Source organism: Panulirus ornatus, chromosome 43, assembly GCF_036320965.1.
Source record: "Panulirus ornatus isolate Po-2019 chromosome 43, ASM3632096v1, whole genome shotgun sequence".
In the NCBI taxonomy this organism is placed as follows: domain Eukaryota; kingdom Metazoa; phylum Arthropoda; class Malacostraca; order Decapoda; family Palinuridae; genus Panulirus; species Panulirus ornatus.
The window spans coordinates 31,889,886-31,907,197 of record NC_092266.1 but is presented as its reverse complement, the minus strand read 5'-3'; the positions used below and the strand labels follow the sequence as shown (position 1 = coordinate 31,907,197).

The window sequence follows — 17,312 nt, the reverse complement described above, 5'->3', positions numbered from 1 at the left end:
ATCCTTGTTCTCATGCCTATATTTAACACATGCATGTGTACTTTTGTCATATGATCATTTAGCTTACAGAAAGACTCATAAAAGATGTCAGAATATAGCTATAAGAATTGAGTATCAAGTCATTTCCGGAATGAGTAGCAAAAATATCTTATTGGGTGATTGAATTTTTCTTAGGTACTTTATACCATGTTGCTGTGGAACTGTTTACTTCATAATGTCATTTCCAGCAATTATGTCCTTTCTTCTTTATAATGCAAGCTTTTCACACCATCAAAAACTCGCTCTGTTATCTTCCCTTTTTCTGTCTACTTCTTTTGACCCTTCAGTATTTCATTCAAGGCCAGGTGTCACCATAATATATGTATATGAGTAAAGCCTTTAACACAAAAGCCAAATGCCCAGCACCTCTGATTCTCTGGAGAAAAATTCTCCATTTCAAGGCTGGTTTTTCCTATACCTCCTTCCTTCTTTGCATAGGCACTCGTTACTGCAGAACAAAAAATGAAAAAAGAGAATCTATGACCCCTAGAGAGGTTGCTGCCCATTTGAAGTTCATATTCCTTTTCTTGAGAAGACTTCCATCTCAATCTTATCCTTTTCAGTTATTCTCATCTGAATTCCACAACAAAGCTCAGGAACATTTAAGAAACTCATTTAACTCTATTTAAGATGGTACCAATCTAAAGATCGAGCAATATGTAGGACGACTGTAATACTTATGCAGTGTTTGTTCATTTAAGAGCATAGGTTCAGTTAATGCAGTAACCTACTTTCATCTTTGACTAGATTTGGTAAGAAACGATGGGCTGAACAAGAACAAGATATTTAGCCAATTACTTATATTTCAGATGGCAGTTGATACATTGTTCTTGTGCTTCTCTGATGACTACAACACATATGACACTACAGATGGTCGGGAATTGGTTGCTGACAAAGAACTGTATGAGTTTATGGTCAAACATGAGGACATTGACAGGAAAAATTCTCGAAAATCTCGAAGACGAGACCCACCTGAAACAATCAGGTTTAAAGAAGGAACTGTTTAAGTGTGATTTACTTAAAGTGGTGTTTGCTTCATCAGACATTATTTGAAATTAAATTTCTTTAACTGGATATATAATGCATATCCAGGAGCAGCATAGTTTTTTTTTTTTTTTTTTTTTTTACAGTATACATCCAGAAGTGTAGATATAAAAGGGCATTGCAGGATGTGGTACCAAAGTATTATCTTATTTATTAAGATTATTGTTTTGATAGTTCTTATTCCTAGGTCTGGGGAATATCTGGAAGACAGAAGCAAAAGATATTACTGCCTTTTTTTTTTGGTTTAGCGAATCAAAATTTGTAATGAAATATTTTATTTAGATCCCTGCATAAGCATTGGTACCTTAATGATCTGAATTTTATCTGAGGTGTCTTATTGAGATACCATAGCCCATCTGTATTGAGAGAAGAAATTTCTATGCTTGTTGCAGTCAAGCACACTTGCCTTTTTCACTACTAGTACAGGAGGACAGGTCATATTACTGAGAATTTATGATATTGATCACAATATTTCTTAATTATTTTGTAACTCTGTAAATATTTTAGGTCTGTGATCTATGAAATGTGATATATATATTTCCATAAAAAAAATTTTTGTTATTGCCTTATTAATGTTTTGCCTTCATGATAATCAGCATATTTAGATTTCCTGTACAGTATTTTTCTTTTGACTGATTGCAAAAGTGTACATGAACTAGAATCAGGAAGTTCAAGATGTGTGTGTGTATACATATATATATATAGGGGATTAAGAATACTTCCCACGTATTCCCTGCGTGTCGTAGAAGGCGACTAAAAGGGGAGGGAGCGGGGGGCTGGAAATCCTCCCCTCTCGTTTTTTTTTTTTTTTTAATTTTCCAAAAGAAGGAACAGAGGGGGCCAGGTGAGGATATTCCAAAAAAGGCCCAGTCCTCTGTTCCTAACGCTACCTCGCTAACGCGGGAAATGGCGAATAGTTTGAAAGAAATATATATATATATATATATATATATATATTTTTTTTTTTTGCCGCTGTCTCCCGCCTTTGCGAGGTAGCGCAAGGAAACAGACGAAAGAAATGGCCCAACCCACCCCCGTACACATGTATATACATACGTCCACACACGCAAATATACATACCTACACAGCTTTCCATGGTTCACCCCAGATGCTTCACATGCCCTGATTCAATCCACTGACAGCACGTCAACCCCGGTATACCACATCGATCCAATTCACTCTATTCCTTGCCTTCCTTTCACCCTCCTGCATGTTCAGGCCCCGATCACACAAAATCTTTGTCACTCCATCTTTCCACCTCCAATTTGGTCTCCCACTTCTCCTCGTTCCCTCCACCTCTGACACATATATCCTCTTTGTCAATCTTTCCTGACTCATTCTCTCCATGTGACCAAACCATTTCAAAACACCCTCTTCTGCTCTCTCAACAACACTCTTTTTATTACCACACATCTCTCTTACCCTATATATATATATATCCCTGGGGATAGGGAAGAAAGAATACTTCCCACGTATTCCCTGTGTGTCGTAGAAGGCGACTAAAAGGGGAGGGAGCAGTGGGCTGGAAATCCGTCCCTCATTTTTTTTTTTTCTTTAATTTTCCAAAAGAAGAAACAGAGAAGGGGGCCAGGTGAGGATATTCCCTCAAAGGCCCTGTCCTCTGTTCTTAGCGCTACCTCGCTAATGTGGGAAATGGCGAATAGTTTGAAAGAAATGAATATATATATATATATATATATATCTTTTTTTTTTGTTTTAAACTATTAGCCATTTCCCGCGTTAGCGAGGTAGCGTTAAGAACAGAGGACTGGGCCTTTTTTGGAATATCCTCACCTGGCCCCCTCTCTTCCTTCTTTTGGAAAATTAAAAAAAACGAGAGGGGAGGATTTCCAGCCCCCCGCTCCCTCCCCTTTTAGTTGCCTTCTACGACACGCAGGGAATACGTGGGAAGTATTCTTAATCCCCTATCCCCAAGGATATATATATATATATATATATATATATATATATATATATATATATATATATATATATATATATATATATAAAGTATGAAGTCTGTTGGGGATGAGAGAGCTTGGGAAGTGAGTCAGTTGTTGTTCGCTGATGATACAGCGCTGGTGGCTGATTCATGTGAGAAACTGCAGAAGCTGGTGACTGAGTTTGGTAAAGTGTGTGGAAGAAGAAAGTTAAGAGTAAATGTGAATAAGAGCAAGGTTATTAGGTACAGTAGGGTTGAGGGTCAAGTCAATTGGGAGGTGAGTTTGAATGGAGAAAAACTGGAGGAAGTGAAGTGTTTTAGATATCTGGGAGTCGATCTGGCAGCGGATGGAACCATGGAAGTGGAAGTGGATCATAGGGTGGGGGAGGGGGCGAAAATTCTGGGGGCCTTGAAGAATGTGTGGAAGTCGAGAACATTATCTCGGAAAGCAAAAATGGGTATGTTTGAAGGAATAATGGTTCCAACAATGTTGTATGGTTGCGAGGCGTGGGCTATGGATAGAGTTGTGCGCAGGAGGATGGATGTGCTGGAAATGAGATGTTTGAGGACAATGTGTGGTGTGAGGTGGTTTGATCGAGTGAGTAACGTAAGGGTAAGAGAGATGTGTGGAAATAAAAAGAGCGTGGTTGAGAGAGCAGAAGAGGGTGTTTTGAAGTGGTTTGGGCACATGGAGAGAATGAGTGAGGAAAGATTGACCAAGAGGATATATGTGTCGGAGGTGGAGGGAACGAGGAGAAGAGGGAGACCAAATTGGAGGTGGAAAGATGGAGTGAAAAAGATTTTGTGTGATCGGGGCCTGAACATGCAGGAGGGTGAAAGGAGGGCAAGGAATAGAGTGAATTGGAGCGATGTGGTATACCGGGGTTGACGTGCTGTCAGTGGATTGAATCAAGGCATGTGAAGCGTCTGGGGTAAACCAATGAAAGCTGTGTAGGTATGTATATTTGCATGTGTGGACGTATGTATATACATGTGTATGGGGGGGGGTTGGGCCATTTCTTTCGTCTGTTTCCTTGCGCTACCTCGCAAACGCGGGAGACAGCGACAAAGTATAATAAATAAATAGATAAATATATATAAATAACTTGTATCAGGTGCAAAAATTTTATTCTATTATTGAAGTCAATATAAATTTACAATAGAGATTGTGTATTGTTTGTGAAATTTTTGACATTAGATCAATTACTTGAAATAATTCTAAGTGAGCTTGTGCCGAAAGTCTTCGTAAAACAAAGCGGCAGAAAAAATATGCATCTGTAGTCTTGAATTGAATTAAGATGTACACCCTTTGCCATGTAACGAACAAAATTTACCAGGATTGCTGAAGAAAGTACAAGTTTTTGGTGTATGAATATGGAAATAGCTCCCTACAGAGAACAGTTTCAGATATTTTTGTTACAGTTTATATTTGTGCTTGTTGCATGTATGCATGTTGAATCATAACATGTCTAAACTATGCTTCATATCTTATGGTTAATACCTAAATCCATACCATTTTGTAAGTTGATTTTTGTCATAGTAGCTTTGTATCTACTGCTCTCTATGTTGTGGTTATGGTAAGCTAAACGATCTCCAATGTTAGTAGTTACATTAATGTAAAAGAAGTAGTCTACTTGGTGCAAACACTGTTAGTGTTACTTATTAGTTCTGATGTTAAGAGTAATGTAAATGTCTTATTAAGCAATGTGGAGTTGCTTTTGATGGTGTCCAGTCTTGTTTTTAATTCATGTTTTACTTTGCTTTTGGCTGGTCATTGCATGCTCTGTTGCACTTATAACTGTAATTTTTGATTGGATGTGGTAAGTTACTGTTGAGCCACATGCATAGGACAAATACTTAAGTGATTGTTAATAATATGCAGTGCATTGTGGTAACACTTGACTGAACTTTAACAGCTTAAGGATTTAAATATGTGAAGTTCATTTGTTATATACATTTTTCTTGCTGCAAAAAGTAGTATTTCAGTCCCTCAACAGAGCATTTGAATTAGAAATATTTGAAATTTGGCTTTGTTATTATAAAGAAAAATTCCCAAGATTTTACTTGGCCTTTTGGTTGGCTCTTCATACCTGTCACTGCAGATTGTGAAAACTATTCACATGAGAAGAAACCACTTTTAGAAATACACTTGTGATTGGAATTGTTTTAATGCAGCAGGTGACCAGAGGTAAAGTATTCTAACTTTTATGTATTCATTCTGGCAATAGATCTGTTTGTTTAAGAATGTGATGTGAAATACTCTTTCATACTGATTTTAAAGGCAAATTTATTTTGCATATTGGATACTTTGTAAATTATGTTTCTCTTTTGCTGTCGTAAGTGACTCAACTTATAATTCTTATAGTGATTGAAGGATTAGTTATTAGTTTTATTTTTACACATATTAGTATTATTTTTGAATATTCACAGCATTAAAAAATAGAGATATGCAGATACCTTTGAGCTGCTGCTGTGTCAAATGTTAATGTGCAGCTATCTTAGTTTCCTCTAGGTCACAAGTAATAATCAGTTATTGTATATATTTACACTTTTAGTAAAGGATGTCCTGATTTTTCCTCTTTAGGATACCAGTAGTTCCAAGTATAGGATGTACACTTAAGGTCTTTTTAAAGTCTTTTTGTTCCTTAACCATCGTGATAACTAGTGTTTAATTGTTAGTGATGAGAAGTAAAACATTACCTTAACAGAATGTAGTGTGAACTATGCACTTAATTTTTATTTTCATGCTTGTTTGCCATTTCCCATAGTGAAGTAGTGCCAGGAACAGACAGACAATGGCTTCATTTGCTCATAACCAATCTTTGGCTATATTGTATAAATGCATCAAAACCTGAGCCCCCATACATGGTGAGGCCCTCACAGAACACTTAAGACAAGTGTATAATCAGAACTTTAGTGAGGAACTAGTAGCCAGTAAATTTAGTTAGTGATTTTTCATTCTGTTAAGTTTTAATCAAAACTTTTTCATTGATCTTTTCAGTTCGGATTATTACACTTTCATATCTGCCATTAAATGCATGGAAATAAATTTGATAATTGTAAGCTCTTGAATCTCTGGATCCTTACATGTTGATTTTTCCTCTGAAAAGGAACAGACTTATTGCTCAGATTCCAACTGACAGTCCTGATAGTCATATGAGCTGATGTAGTAAAGTCTTCATTATTAGCCAGATTTCATATTAGATTTTGGGTTGAACTATATATATATATATTATATATATATATACATGCATTATACATGACAGCTAGAGACTGAGTGTGAACGAATGTGGCCTTTGTTGTCTTTTCCTAGCGCTACCTCAGGCATATGTGGGGGGAAGGGGGTTGTCATTTCATGTGAGGCGACAGGAATGAATAAGGGCAGATAGTATGAATTATGTACATGTGTATGTATGTATATGTCTGCGTGTGTATATATATATATACGCTGAGATGTATAGGTATGTATATGTGCATGTGTGGACGTGTATGTATATACATGTGTATGTGGGTGGGTTGGGCCATTCATTCATCTGTTTCCTTGTGCTACCTCGCTAACGTGGGAGACAGCAACAAAGTATAATAAAAATAAATTAAATAATATATATATTTATTATTATTTTTTATTTTTTATTTTGCTCTCGCTGTCTCCTGCGTTTGCGAGGTAATAAAAATCAAGAATTTTCTAATGCTATCTTGCTAAGGTGGGAAACAACAAACAGGTATGAAAGAAAAGTGTTAATGAATGTAACAAGTAAGAATCCAGAAAACTGATCCCAAGTGACAGCTCAAGCAATCATTTGGGTAGATGTAATACAGGCTTGAATATTAGTGAAATGTTAAATTAAAGAACTATATAAAACACTAAAAGTAATAAGTATACTTGTACAACACCTCTTTGTGCATGATAGTGTTGACTGAAGAAAATTAAAATTCTTAAATTTGTGTTAATGAATGTAGCAAGTGGGAACCAGAAAAACTTTCTAAAGCCAAAACTGTGGCCTGTTAAGTATTTTTTGTGTCACCAGCCTCATGGAAAACTGATGATGCTTTTTGGAGGCTTGCAGGATGGATTACCCAACTCAAAGCATAGCTTACAAATTTAGTGCCCATGATAAAACATGTCCCTTGAATTATGTCACTGCACTGTTGCTTGAGTTACAAAGTCATTGCAATCAGGCTTCATCAGTATGTTCCTTTAGGCAAAATTTTGTTTAAAAAAGCAATCAGTATTGTGATTTTATCATATTCTTCAGCAGCATTTTCAACATACTGAATTTGAACACTTAAGTATACTTCATATAACAATCTAGTCTGTGAAAAGGAACTGTTTCCTTCACACTAAGTACTTAATACTTCCCTACTAATGGAGGGAAATTGTTCCTAAACAAAATACTTAAAAAAATTTCTTCCAGGAGTACAGTTCTCACTATATCACCATTAGTTCCAAACTCTGAACATGGACAGGATAAGCAAATTTTAAGCAAGTAATTTTAATCCTTTAAAAAGATACCAGCTCTCCTTACGAAAGAGCAAAGCATATAGAGTATGAAAGTGCTCAACACAAACATACATTGATCTAGCTTACTTTGGTTAAGATTTTATTAATTACCAGCATTTGAAATTTTGGTCATTCTGTATTTTCTTTTATAAGATCATTTTGTGAAAAAAGAATAATAATGACAATGTAATATTACAACAAAAGTTAAAGATGTTTAGTGAAAAAAGTGATCATACTGTCACATGATTAAGAAAGGTTAACCATGAAAGTTACATATTATATTAATTTTTGAGATATTTCTCACAGCTATCTTCATGTCTTCAATTGTTTTAGAGACAGCCCCCCCCTTTTTAAGTTGGTAATAGAGATTTTGCTTTAACTGTTTCGTAGGATATTGCCATTATTATTATTTTCTCATTCACCAAATGTCCAAGGATTTAAGATCTGTTAATGGATTATGAGTAGTAGTTTAGTTTGTGAGTAGTTATGAATGAATGTTTTCAAAACTGTTAAGAAAGAAATTTGTTCTGTGATTTTCTTTTAATGTTGGGGATTATATGTTATGTTTTTGATAATTATCATAATGACAGGCACTGCAAAAGACAGAATATATCTGTATGTATGTGTTTGCAGCCTTGTACAAACAAGATCACAAATTAGTGTAAATTCTAGTATTTTTATATAAAAAATGAAGAGAGCAACAATGAAAGATATTTATGTTTTGTCATGAATGCAAGCAATTCAGTGATCTGTTTATTTAAAGAATTATCCTGATTCATAGCTGAAATAGTTGTGTTCACTCTTAATGAAATAGCTTTGATTGTATGCCTTACTTTTAATTTCTTTCAATCAGTGTATTTGAGTGAAGACAAAGGCTTACTAGTAAAAAAAAAAAACAATAGAACAAAGAGCAGTGCTCATTATATTTTTCCAGATAATCTAATATGTATCATGTCTTTGAGAGAATATATTAAAGCATACGTTAAGATTTAAGAAGTGAATATACTATTAAATAGTGCAAAAAATTTAAAAACAAGAAATATCAGGAAGTATGTATTGCTTCTGTGACTAAGTTGTACAGCAGTATGGTTTTCAGGAATGGAAAGAAAGCTACGAGGAAGAGGTATTCATCATCCTTAGATTTAAGAATATTACCTTTTATTACAGAAATTTTGAAAAGAAATGTTAGTAATAACTTGGGATCAGACAAGAGTAGAGGGTACAGTATTGTGAAGTAACAGTTTTTGGAAAATTTTAGACATGATTTGATGTTCGTAAGAAAGGATTAAAAGCTGGGGACGTTTCATTGTCATGGTGCACTAATAAACAACCTCTAAGTTCAAGAGAATTTTGGTATGTAAAACATATTAGCAGTGAATGGGAAGGGGTATGAGGGGCCTTGTAGATATGAAATATTTTGTTATTCCATAAGGTCAATATATGTGATGTTAACTTATGGAGGTAACTAAAGTAGGGAGGCAGTTTAATGAGGTGCTAAGAGAATTTTAGAGGAAAGAAAGTCAGGCATATGTGACAAGAAATATTTGAAAGGACAGTACAGCCTGCTCTAACATACATAAATGAGTCTTACAAAACTGGGCCACATAGAATGCTGTTTGCTTCAATATTATTTTTGAGAAAATCTCTTGAATTTGTAGAAGCTGATGATGTATTATGTATCAAGATGGGGAATGAATGCAAGTGATGAAAAGACCTAGACATTAAATAATGAGAAAATGTCAATACAGAGATACCATAAGTATTGCTGAATTATCTATTTGGTCACTATGCCTCCTCTGATTAACTGAACATGCAACACCTCAGCATAAAAACGATTGTGCTGAATGATCCTTTTTGCCACTGCACCTCTATAAATTTTTTAAAATATTGTTCTTAATGCCATTTTCTGACAGTTGAAGCAAACAGGATGTCAGCCATCGGACTTTTTTCATTTTTGTCTTTCCATTTCTTGCATTCACAATAACCTCAATGGGACATCAATGCACAACAAAACCATACGAAGAGCAGTCTGTAAATGTTCCTGCAATTGACATTTCATCTTTTCCTAGGAGACCTCTAAAATGTACTTTCCTACAAAACCTTTCCAGTTGTTTTACAGTACCATACATTGTTCCATTTCATTCAGCAATGGTTGAAGAACAATACCAGACACAAGCAATTTTTGTGCAGTGGTGTCCAAGTGTGTTTACTATTTGAGTATTATTGGGACTGTTACTGTTTGAGTATTATGTTGCACTGTCTCTTGACCTTGTTTATGTACACAACCAAATCTTTGCCTTATGTATGCACACACAAACATAGCCCATCCATCGATCAGCCCAAAAGGGGAGGGCTAACAGTTAGGTTGGCTGTGAGCTGGTTCCCCTGTCCAGGATTCAGACCCTGGCCTTTTACATTGGTAGGCTACAACACTAAATACTGCTCTACAGAGGCTAACTACAGAGGCTAGTGTGTAAATGCGTAAGTACATATTCACACATCCACTGAACATTAATGCCCTAAGCAAGAGTTACGATCACTATCCACAAGTTCACTGAGCAATGAAGTTGAATTTCTGTGTATGTGACAGTTTCATTTATTTTTGTTATGGGGAGAAAGTTTTACATATGTCCTGTGTCTCTTTCCTTTGAATATGTACCATTATCTAACTATTTGTGGACTCACAAATATACACCTCAGCTTATGCCAAGCACTAATTCATCAGGTAGCCCTAAGGGGAAGATCAACAACTAGGTTGACTGCTAACCAGCTACCCTGTCCAAAACTCAATCCCAGTTCTGTTAGACTGATAGGAGCACCTTGTAATGGTTGGATTTTTTAGTGTATGGTTTGTCTTTTTGAGCAAGCAATACTTTGAATATTCACATTCTTTCAGCAGGGGAGGGGGACCACCAATAGATTGTTAGTCATTTATATTGGCCCTGTTCTGGTAGAATTCATACTCCAAACAGAAATGAGTTTAGTCATAGAAATTTCAGTGTATATCTATCACCAAAGGCTGTTTTAAAATCATTGCCAATAATGTTACAGTCCATCCAGCATTATTAAAAAAAAAAAAAAAAGAGGGGGGGCACTATCTTTTCAAAAGGGTCCCAGGTCTGTCTCCATTTCCTGCTGTTGCCCACTAATGGCCAGATGAACTATGATGATGTTGAACATCAAGTTCAGATGGTACCAGGGACTGACAAACACTTGCATGAGTAGAAAATTTGATAAACATATTATTTTCATTACTATGAGCTTCTTTGGCCAGTCCTGAACTTAGCTTGGATCAGTGTGGGGGTCAGGTCAAACAGGCCTCCTTTATTACACCCTCATCTTCACTAACTTGAATCCTCACTACATCCTCATCTTTACTACACCATAATCTTCACATGTTCATCATTATTCCACTCTTATGTTTACTAGAAAGTTGTTTTCATTACACTTTACTACACTTTCATCTTCACAGCATCTTTACTACCTCCTTATCTTCATAACATCCTATATTCAAAATATTCATATCTTCATTAGGCTAGGTTCATGGTCTTAAATGTAATCCTCTTCAACACACCTTAACTGTCACAGAACCCTTATTTTCACTAAGCTTGGTCAGAGGGCCAGCCTTCAACTTCTGCAGTTACACACGCAGAAAGACAAACTCACAACACCAATGATAATGTATTGATTATCATTATTATTATTATTATTATGACGGAAAAATTTTCTTACATAAGCCTCAACCAAAGGCATTCATTGAAAACATTATACATGCACTTATTTACATATTTTGAATCAATGTTTATTGTCATTTTCAAATTTCATTAATAACTACATTCTGTAACTGCTATATGACTCTCAAAGACTCTCTATATATCAAAAGTTCACCTCTTCAACCATTTCTCTTTCTAGAAAAATTCAGTATGGGTTAACTACAGCATATTTTTATTTTTTTTCTATGAATGATACTTGTGTCAAGTGTACCTTGAAAGATATTTCAGTGACAGTTTGGGTTATAAAGACTTCTATGTATTAGAAAAAATATTTACATACAAATGAACATTCCACAAAATTATCACAGTAAAAGTTGCTTTGATTTGCATGACTGAAGAAGATATTATAAGTTCCTTAAATTAATTTTACTGTAATTGTTTACAGCATACAAGTGCTATGTAACTTTTAAGTTTCTATTTTTTCTTATGCAAAACCTGACCATGTAAAATATATATTATTTTTATCTGTATCTAAATTGTATTAATAAATTGATAGAATTTTTTTTCTTGAACAAGAAGCCATATTATTTCCTAAATAAGTGTAGAGGCCCAGGGAGAAGGGATGACAATATACTAATTAAATTTAAGAATGATACATTTGACTGTTGGTGGACTCTGCCTTCTTAAGGCAAAACTGTGAGTAAGAATCACCTTTAGGGAAATTGTATCATTGGTCAATGATAACAGAGTACAGTCTTGTCAAAGAACTCACTTCAAAAGAATCCTGCCTGACACTGTTACTAGTGTAATCTGCCTAAGAGGTGCAAGAGCCCTTGAAAAAGTATTCTAGGGATTTATTTGGAATGTGCGTGCTAAAATTGTACATACAGATGGATGCCCTAATCAAGACCATCTCAATATATATATATATATATATATATATATATATATATATATATATATATATATATATTTTGCTTTGTCGCTGTCTCCCGCGTTTGCGAGGTAGCGCAAGGAAACAGACGAAAGAAATGGCCCAACCCACCCCCATACACATGTATATACATACGTCCACACACGCAAATATACATACCTACACAGCTTTCCATGGTTTACCCCAGACGCTTCACATGCCCTGATTCAATCCACTGACAGCACGTCAACCCTGGTATACCACATTGATCCAATTCACTCTATTCCTTGCCCTCCTTTCACCCTCCTGCATGTTCGGGCCCCGATCACACAAAATCTTTTTCACTCCATCTTTCCACCTCCAATTTGGTCTCCCACTTCTCCTCGTTCCCTCCACCTCCGACACATATATCCTCTTGGTCAATCTTTCCTCACTCATTCTCTCCATGTGCCCAAACCATTTCAAAACACCCTCTTCTGCTCTCTCAACCACGCTCTTTTTATTTCCACACATCTCTTACCCTTACGTTACTTACTCGATCAAACCACCTCACACCACACATTGTCCTCAAACATCTCATTTCCAGCACATCCATCCTCCTGCGCACAACTCTATCCATAGCCCACACCTCGCAACCATACAACATTGTTGGAACCACTATTCCTTCAAACATACCCATTTTTGCTTTCTGAGATAATGTTCTCGACTTCCACACATTCTTCAAGGCTCCCAGGATTTTCACCCCCTCCCCCACCCTATGATCCACTTCCGCTTCCATGGTTCCATCCGCTGCCAGATCCACTCCCAGATATCTAAAACACTTTACTTCCTCCAGTTTTTCTCCATTCAAACTTACCTCCCAATTGACTTGACCCTCAACCCTACTGTACCTAATAACCTTGCTCTTATTCACATTTACTCTTAACTTTCTTCTTTCACACACTTTACCAAACTCAGTCACCAGCTTCTGCAGTTTCTCACATGAATCAGCCACCAGCGCTGTATCATCAGCGAATAACAACTGACTCACTTCCCAAGCTCTCTCATCCCCAACAGACTTCATACTTGCCCCTCTTTCCAAAACTCTTGCATTCACCTCCCTAACAACCCCATCCATAAACAAATTAAACAACCATGGAGACATCACACACCCCTGCCGCAAACCTACATTCACTGAGAACCAATCACTTTCCTCTCTTCCTACACGTACACATGCCTTACATCCTCAATAAAAACTTTTCACTGCTTCTAACAACTTGCCTCCCACACCATATATTCGTAATACCTTCCACAGAGCATCTCTATCATATGCCTTCTCCAGATCCATAAATGCTACATACAAATCCATTTGCTTTTCTAAGTATTTCTCACATACATTCTTCAAAGCAAACACCTGATCCACACATCCTCTACCACTATATATATATATATATATATATATATATATATATATATATATATATATATATATATATATATATGATTTTCCAAAAGAAGGAAGAGAGAAGGGGGCCAAGTGAGGATTTCCCTGAAAGGCTCAGTACTCTGTTCTTAACCCTACCTCGCTAATGCGGGAGATGGCGAATAGTATGAATATATATATATATATATATATATATATATATATATATATATATATATATATATATATATATACATATTTCTTTTCTTTTAAACTATTCGTCATTTCCCGCGTTAGCGAGGTAGCGTTAAGAACAGAGGACTGGGCCTTTTTTGGAATATCCTCACCTGGCCCCCTCTGTTCCTTCTCTTGGAAAATTAAAAAAAAAAAAGAGAGGGGAGGATTTCCAACCCCCCCGCTCCCTCCCCTTTTAGTCGCCTTCTACGACACGCAGGGAATACGTGGGAAGTATTCTTAATCCCCTATCCCCAGGGATATATATATATATATATATATATATATATATATATATATATATATGTTTTGGCTCTGAGTGAAACGAAGCTCAAGGGTAAAGGGGAAGAGTGGTTTGGAAATGTCTGGGGAGTGAAGTCAGGGGTTAGTGAGAGGACAAGAGCAAGGGAAGGAGTAGCAATACTCCTGAAACAGGAGTTGTGGGAGTATGTGATAGAATGTAAGAAAGTAAATTCTCGATTAATATGGGTAAAATTGAAAGTTGATGGAGAGAGGTGGGTGATTATTGGTGCATATGCACCTGGGCATGAGAAGAAAGATCATGAGAGGCAAGTGTTTTGGGAGCAGCTAAATGAGTGTGTTAGCGGTTTTGATGCACGAGACCGGGTTATAGTGATGGGTGATTTGAATGCAAAGGTGAGTAATGTGGCAGTTGAGGGAATAATTGGTATGCATGGGGTGTTCAGTGTTGTAAATGGAAATGGTGAAGAGCTTGTAGATTTATGTGCTGAAAAAGGACTGATGATTGGGAATACCTGGTTTAAAAAGCGAGATATACATAAGTATACTTATGTAAGTAGGAGAGATGGCCAGAGAGCGTTATTGGATTACGTGTTAATTGACAGGCGTGCGAAAGAGAGACTTTTGGATGTTAATGTGCTGAGAGGTGCAACTGGAGGGATGTCTGATCATTATCTTGTGGAGGCTAAGGTGAAGATTAGTATGAGAGTAAGTGAGCTTGGGAAGGAGACCTGTGTGGGGAAGTACCAGGAGAGACTGTGTACAGAATGGAAAAAGGTGAGAACAATGGAAGTAAGGGGAGTGGGGGAGGAATGGGATGTATTTAGGGAATCAGTGATGGATTGCGCAAAAGATGCTTGTGGCATGAGAAGAGTGGGAGGTGGGCTGTTTAGAAAGGGTAGTGAGTGGTGGGATGAAGAAGTAAGAGTATTGGTGAAAGAGAAGAGAGGGGCATTTGGACGATTTTTGCAGGGAAAAAATGCAATTGAGTGGGAGAAGTATAAAAGAAAGAGACAGGAGGTCAAGAGAAAGGTGCAAGAGGTGAAAAAAAGGGCAAATGAGAGTTGGGGTGAGAGACTATCAGTAAATTTTAGGGAAAATAAAAAGATGTTCTGGAAGGAGGTAAATAGGGTGCGTAAGACAAGGGAGCAAATGGGAACTTCAGTGAAGGGCGTAAATGGGGAGGTGATAACAAGTAGCGGTGATGTGAGAAGGAGATGGAATGAGTATTTTGAAGGTTTGTTGAATGTGTCTGATGACAGAGTGGCAGATATAGGGTGTTTTGGTCGAGGTGGTGTGCAAAGTGAGAGGGTTAGGGAAAATGATTTGGTAAACAGAGAAGAGGTAGTAAAAGCTTTGCGGAAGATGAAAGCCGGCAAGGCAGCAGGTTTGGATGGTATTGCAGTGGAATTTATTAAGAAAGGGGGTGACTGTATTGTTGACTGGTTGGTAAGGTTATTTAATGTATGTATGACTCATGGTGAGGTGCCTGAGGATTGGCGGAATGCGTGCATAGTGCCATTGTACAAAGGCAAAGGGGATAAGAGTGAGTGCTCAAATTACAGAGGTATAAGTTTGTTGAGTATTCCTGGTAAATTATATGGGAGGGTATTGATTGAGAGGGTGAAGGCATGTACAGAGCATCAGATTGGGGAAGAGCAGTGCGGTTTCAGAAGTGGTAGAGGATGTGTGGATCAGGTGTTTGCTTTGAAGAATGTATGTGAGAAATACTTAGAAAAGCAAATGGATTTGTATGTAGCATTTATGGATCTGGAGAAGGCATATGATAGAGTTGATAGAGATGCTCTGTGGAAGGTATTAAGAATATATGGTGTGGGAGGCAAGTTGTTAGAAGCAGTGAAAAGTTTTTATCGAGGATGTAAGGCGTGTGTACGTGTAGGAAGAGAGGAAAGTGATTGGTTCTCAGTGAATGTAGGTTTGCGGCAGGGGTGTGTGATGTCTCCATGGTTGTTTAATTTGTTTATGGATGGGGTTGTAAGGGAGGTAAATGCAAGAGTCCTGGAAAGAGGGGCAAGTATGAAGTCTGTTGGGGATGAGAGAGCTTGGGAAGTGAGTCAGTTGTTGTTCGCTGATGATACAGCGCTGGTGGCTGATTCATGTGAGAAACTGCAGAAGCTGGTGACTGAGTTTGGTAAAGTGTGTGGAAGAAGAAAGTTGAGAGTAAATGTGAATAAGAGCAAGGTTATTAGGTACAGTAGGGGTGAGGGTCAAGTCAATTGGGAGGTGAGTTTGAATGGAGAAAAACTGGAGGAAGTGAAGTGTTTTAGATATCTGGGAGTGGATCTGTCAGCGGATGGAACCATGGAAGCGGAAGTGGATCATAGGGTGGGGGAGGGGGCGAAAATTTTGGGAGCCTTGAAAAATGTGTGGAAGTCGAGAACATTATCTCGGAAAGCAAAAATGGGTATGTTTGAGGGAATAGTGGTTCCAACAATGTTGTATGGTTGCGAGGCGTGGGCTATGGATAGAGATGTGCGCAGGAGGATGGATGTGCTGGAAATGAGATGTTTGAGGACAATGTGTGGTGTGAGGTGGTTTGATCGAGTAAGTAACGTAAGGGTAAGAGAGATGTGTGGAAATAAAAAGAGCGTGGTTGAGAGAGCAGAAGAGGGTGTTTTGAAATGGTTTGGGCACATGGAGAGGATGAGTGAGGAGAGATTGACCAAGAGGATATATGTGTCGGAGGTGGAGGGAACGAGGAGAAGAGGGAGACCAAATTGGAGGTGGAAAGATGGAGTGAAAAAGATTTTGTGTGATCGGGGCCTGAACATGCAGGAGGGTGAAAGGAGGGCAAGAAATAGAGTGAATTGGAGTCATGTGGTATACAGGGGTTGACGTGCTGTCAGTGGATTGAAGCAAGGCATGTGAAGCGTCTGGGGTGGGCCATGGAAAGCTGTGTAGGTATGTATATTTGCGTGTGTGGACGTGTGTATGTACATGTGTATGGGGGGGGGGGGGGTTGGGCCATTTCTTTCGTCTGTTTCCTTGCGCTACCTCGCAAACGCGGGAGACAGCGACAAAGTATAAAAAAAAAAAAAAAATATATATATATATATATATATATATATATATATATATATATATATATACATATATATTTTTTTTTATACTATTCGCAATTTCCCGCGGTAGCGAGGTAGGGTTAAGAACCCAAGCTTAAGCCAGGTACCCAGTTTATCGACTATCCCACAAGGAAGGATGAATACCTTGGTTGACTGAGGACGAATGCTACTATCAAGATT

The 17,312-nt window shown here is 37.3% G+C and overlaps 1 protein-coding gene across 1 annotated transcript in view; it reads left to right on the top strand.

The window, feature by feature from the left end:
- Positions 1-1,644, top strand: part of LOC139762513 (choline transporter-like 1) — a 36,563-nt gene extending 34,919 nt beyond the window's left edge. The window contains exon 15 of the mRNA XM_071687493.1: positions 849-1,644. Within this exon, the coding sequence (XP_071543594.1) occupies positions 849-1,046 (198 nt within the window). The 3' untranslated portion in view covers positions 1,047-1,644. The remainder of the gene's footprint in view (positions 1-848) is intronic.
- Positions 1,645-17,312: the final 15,668 nt, after the last annotated feature.